General features: G+C 35.9%; 1 protein-coding gene across 1 annotated transcript in view; it reads left to right on the top strand.

Moving 5' to 3' along the window:
• Positions 1-5,429, top strand: part of LOC106472791 (anion exchange protein 3-like) — a 23,667-nt gene that overhangs the window by 14,494 nt on the left and 3,744 nt on the right. The window contains exons 11-14 of the mRNA XM_022401326.1: positions 1,369-1,535; positions 1,831-2,084; positions 2,963-3,132; positions 4,799-4,969. Of these exons, the coding sequence (XP_022257034.1) occupies positions 1,369-1,535; positions 1,831-2,084; positions 2,963-3,132; positions 4,799-4,969 (762 nt within the window). The remainder of the gene's footprint in view (positions 1-1,368; positions 1,536-1,830; positions 2,085-2,962; positions 3,133-4,798; positions 4,970-5,429) is intronic.

Genomic DNA, 5,429 nt, shown 5'->3' with positions numbered 1-5,429 from the left:
ATATCTTCTTCGGTATAGTTTACGTTGTAATACATTATATCTTCTTCGGTATAGTTTACGTTGTAATACATTATATCTTCTTCAGTATAGTTTACGTTGTAATACATTCTACCTTCTTCAGTATAGTTTACGTTGTAATACATTCTATCTTCTTCAGTATAGTTTACGTTGTAATACATTCTATCTTCTTCAGTATAGTTTACGTTGTAATACATTCTACCGTTCTTCAGTATAGTTTACGTTGTATTACATTCTACCTTCTTCAGTATAGTTTACGTTGTAATACATTCTACCTTCTTCGGCATAGTTTACGTTGTAATATATTCTACCTTCTTCAGTATAGTTTACGTTGTAATACATTCTACTATCTTCTTCGGTATAGTTTACGTTGTAATACATTCTATCTTCTTCAGTATAGTTTACGTTGTAATACATTCTACTATCTTCAGTATAGTTGTCGTTGTAATACATTCTATCTTCTTCAGTATAGTTGTCGTTGTAATACATTCTATTTTGTTTGCTATGTTACGTAGTAATACCCTCTATTTGATTTGGTATGTTACATAGTAATACCCTCTATTTTGTTTGCTATGTTACGTAGTAATACCCTCTATTTTGTTTGCTATGTTACGTAGTAATACCCTCTATTTTGTTTGCTATGTTACGTAATTATACCCTCTATTTGATTTGCTATGTTACATAGTAATACCCTCTATTTGATTTGGTATGTTACACTGTTAAATGTCAGTAGAGAAAGTACATTGTTGTTACACTGTTAAATGTCAGTAGAAATACTTCAGTGTAACAACAACATTTCTACTGACATTTAACAGTGTAACAACAACGTGCTTTCTCTACTGACATTTAACAGCGTAACAACAACGTGCTTTCTTTATATTATCAATACCTTCTGAATAAAACAACCTACATACATAAATCAGAACTACAAAGTAAACGTGTAATACATATAGCTAATTTTATATACCGCCCAACCTAGGAGAGTGTAGTGTCATAGAAACAAAAGCACGAGAGGTTTAATTTAACACTACTCTCGATCGTAAAATCAATTAATAAGAGAAGCAAAAAGTTGAAATATTTTATTTCGCAGACTTAAGTTGGGCAAAATGTATCTCTTCTCGAGACGTATAATAAAAACTAGTCAACGTTATCGCAGGAACTGAACACTGAGTCTTGGTAATCTTTCTAAACTAACTTTTGTTCTGACTAGAAACTGAGTGTGCATAAGACTGAAAATATCACATTTTTGCTCTAATCAGATACTGGTTGTGTCTAAGTGTGCACGAGGGATTAAGTCGTAGTAAACATGCCTGAAAAAAACATCTTGTTTTTTGTTGTTGTTCTGATCAGAAACTGAGCGTGCCTGAGGGAATGAGTCCTAGTAAACCTTCAGAACGGGGATGGATCATCTCGCCTGCAGGGTTGTCAAGGCCTATTGCTGCATGGCAGGTTTTTGCTGCATTCATCGCCGCTTTACTTATCTTTATCCTGCTCTTTCTGGAAATTCAGATTTGCGAGTAAGTAAATATTAATAATTATTAATAATTACACGTAGAGAGACTACTAGTAAGTCTCTCTTATGACTCAGATATTCTCTGTCTTCAAGAGAAACACGTACAGAAACTATTTGTTGTAAGTCTCTCTCATGACTCCAGTTTTCTGTTTTTAACCTCCACATGCTGATTAACAAACTGGTTTGAATTTTAAAGTTTTATCATTTTATTTCATTCGACTATTAGGTTAAGGTCACTTTTCTGTGTCTCTTCCTGTTTGAAAGTCGTATACAAATTTAACTACAGAATGTGTTCGTAGGCTAATCATCAACAAGAAAGAAAGGAAGTTAAAAAAAGGGTCCGGGTTCCACCTGGACCTGATGTTGATCTGTGGTATGGAGCTGGGATGCGCGCTGTTAGGAGGACCATGGATCTGTGCGGCTACTGTCCGCTCCGTGTCTCATGTCGCCAGCCTAACGGTGATGAGTAGGACACACGCCCCCGGTGAAACACCTCACGTTATAGAGCTAAAAGAACAGCGTTTCACAAACCTTCTGGTGTCCATTCTTATTGGTAAGTGTCAACTGTCTTTTTTGTTTGTTTGTTTGTAATTAAGCACAAAGCTACACAATGGGTTATCTGGGCTCTGTCCGCCACGGGTATCGAAACCCGGATTCTAGCGTTGTAAGTCCGCAGACATACCGATTTGCCACTGGGGGGGGGGGGGGCGTCTCAACTGTTTCATCCACAGTTGTTCGTTACAACAGGGCAAGCGACTGATCTGTACCGAGGAAAAAAAATTTCGAATTTAGTACTGCGATGCTACATACAAAATTATCACATATAACTTATTTAGTTGCTTTCGTTCAGAATACTTATGATTCTCACCACAAGGGGCGGTCAATAATATTGTATAAAGTGAAAATATAATTAATAGAAAGAATAAATTATTGCAGTACATTTAATTAATTAACATGAGTTCTTCTTGAGTTATAATTATAAAAATGTTAAATAAATTAGTAAAGATTCTTTATAAGTGGCATTAATACTCAGTACAAAAAATGAATATAAGGCTTAGGTCTAAGCCTCGTCTTAATACGATATTGTATTACAAAATGTTGCATCTTTAATCATCTAAGAGCGAAAGTTGTAGGTTGTTCACTCTGCAGTTGATGACCTGATTTCCTAGGTTATTTCGTCTTTCGTACGGATTAACTCGTACTTAATCTTACTTCACTTAGGCCGTCTTTAGCTTTCTAACGAACAATTGTATTTATAGTTTAGAACTACCTGAACTAATGGCTCTTCTATGAAAAGATCTAAAAGGAATGCCTTTTTTCAGAAGTTTCTATTATGATGTTTTTTTTCTATTATAAGGTCGCCCTCTGGCGGAGTGCCGCACAACAATCGTCCTAACTATAAGGTCTAATCAGAATATTTTTTTTGCTCAGGGCTTTCTGTTCTGATGGCTCCTCTATTACGGAAAGTTCCAGTGGCTGTTTTATTTGGCGTGTTCCTCTACATGGGAGTCTCTTCTGTGAGTGGAATACAACTGTTTGAAAGAATTCAACTTCTATTTATGCCTGTAAAACACCATCCAGATGCCCCTTATGTCCACAGAGTAAGTACATCTAGTTGTTTCCCATATCCACAGATTAAGTACTTTTAGATGTTCTCTATCATCAAAGGGAGAACTTCCAATGTCCCTTATGTCCACAGAGTAAGTAAATCTAGTTGTTTCCTACGTCCACAGATTAAGTACTTTTAGATGTCCCCCATGTCATCAAAGGGAGAACTTCCAATGTCCACAGAGTAAGTACATCTAGTTGTTTCCCATGTCCACAGATTAAGTACTTTTAGATGTCTCCCTGCCATCAAAGGGAGAACTTCCAATGTTAATCTGTGGACGTAGGAAACAACTAGATGTACTTACTCTGTGGACATAAGGGAAAACTAGATGTACTTACTCTGTGGACATAAGGGACATTGGAAGTTCTCCCTTTGATGTCAGGGAGACATCTAAAAGTATTTAATCTGTGGACGTAGGAAACAACTAGATGTACTTACTCTGTGGACATAAGGGACATCTGGAAGTTCTCCCTTTGATGATAGGGGACATCTAAAAGTAGTCAGGGAGACATCTAAAAGTGCTTAATCTGTGGACATAGGAAACAACTAGATGTACTTACTCTGTGGACATAAGGGACATTGGAAGTTCTCCCTTTGATGGCAGGGAGACATCTAAAAGTACTTAATCTGTGGACGTAGGAAACAACTAGATGTACTTACTCTGTGGACATAAGGGACATTGGAAGTTCTCCCTTTGATGGCAGGGAGACATCTAAAAGTACTTAATCTGTGGACGTAGGAAACCAACTAGATGTACTTACTCTGTGGACATAAGGGACATTGGAAGTTCTCCCTTTGATGTAGCCTTAGGGAACAACCGGAGAAACTTACCCCTTGGACATAGGGACACAATTGAGGACATCTCAAGTATTTATTCTGTATATATATGTATATATATATATATAATATATTTCGAAGTATTTACTCAGTGGAGTAAACATAGGAAAAGATTAAGTACTTCCTAATGTCCCTCATGTCATCAAAGGAAGAACTTCCAGAAGTCCTCCATGTTCATCGAGTAAATATTTCTAAATGTTCCCCGTGTTCAGAAAATAAAGACTCCAATTTTCCCCTATTTACACAGGATAAATACTTCCATGTGTGTGTCCCCTAAGTTCACCGGTGTGTGTCCCCTAAGTTCACCGAGTATGTACTTTGAAATGTATTAAGATATTACTATGAATAAATGGTATAGAGTTTTAATATCTACTTATTCGTCTCTGGTGTAATATTTTATCCAACAACGTATCTCATTTGAATGTTCAAATACTAAGTAATTATGGTTAATTAAGCTAATAACGTGTAGAATTGTTCTGAAATAGGTAGTGAAAATACCTAAACATTAGACTTACTGTCTACTTGTCCTGTAAGAGGCACAAGGATTAGTTTATAAAAACTGCTTTGGCTAGTTTCTCTTCAAAACGAAATATAAGAGAGAAGTAACAAGAAAGTAGCCAAAATAAAATATTTAGAAGTATGTTATCAGTCCATAGGTTCCAAAATTACTCATAAAATGATTAAAAGCACCTGAAAAAGAATGCCTCGTCCTACCAAATGAACGCCGTGTGTTCGTGATACAGTCGCCTGCTTATCTTGAATTACTTTACAGATCGATTATAAATGATTTATTGGTAATTTGGTTTATTTTATATGACTAGGTTCGAACCTGGAAGATGCACACGTTCACCATCATCCAGATAGCCTGCCTGGCTGTTCTATGGATTGTGAAGTCTACAGATGCGGCTCTTGCCTTCCCGTTTGTTTTACTAATGATGATACCCGTCCGTTTCCAGCTCAAGTGTTGTTTCTCAGAGAAGGAATTAAAGGCTGTAAGTGACTAACAATACATTCAGAGAAAAAAAAATTAAATGTCTAGTCTACCGGAAAATATTCATAAGACACCTGCCAACACGAATTGTGAATGTTAAAAAAACAACAATATTAAAATCAAAAATTAAAAATTAAAATTAAATATTAAAATTCAGTAGGGGGGGGGGGCTAGCTTCGTAGCTTGTTTTCTAAATAGTTCAGATCCTCAGATCCAAAGTTAACTCAATTGAAAGATAAATTATTAAAGTTTTTCTTGGATATTCATACCAGCAAGAACATCTCGTTCTCCATGTTAGTAGAAATTAGGGACTTAATGGGATGGAACGTCCTACAAGCTATTAAGTAAAGACAAGAGAAATATATATATATATATAAAGATTTAGAATTATACGTGTGTAGGTAAAAGGTGATTCGGTTGTTTGATTATTTGGTTTTGGTTGCAGTTGGACGGAGAAGACG

The sequence above is a fragment of the Limulus polyphemus genome, unplaced genomic scaffold (genome assembly GCF_000517525.1).
Source record: "Limulus polyphemus unplaced genomic scaffold, Limulus_polyphemus-2.1.2 Scaffold5612, whole genome shotgun sequence".
NCBI lineage: Eukaryota > Metazoa > Arthropoda > Merostomata > Xiphosura > Limulidae > Limulus > Limulus polyphemus.
The sequence above is the reverse complement of the archived record's forward strand: the minus strand, read 5'-3'. Positions and strand labels throughout refer to the sequence as shown.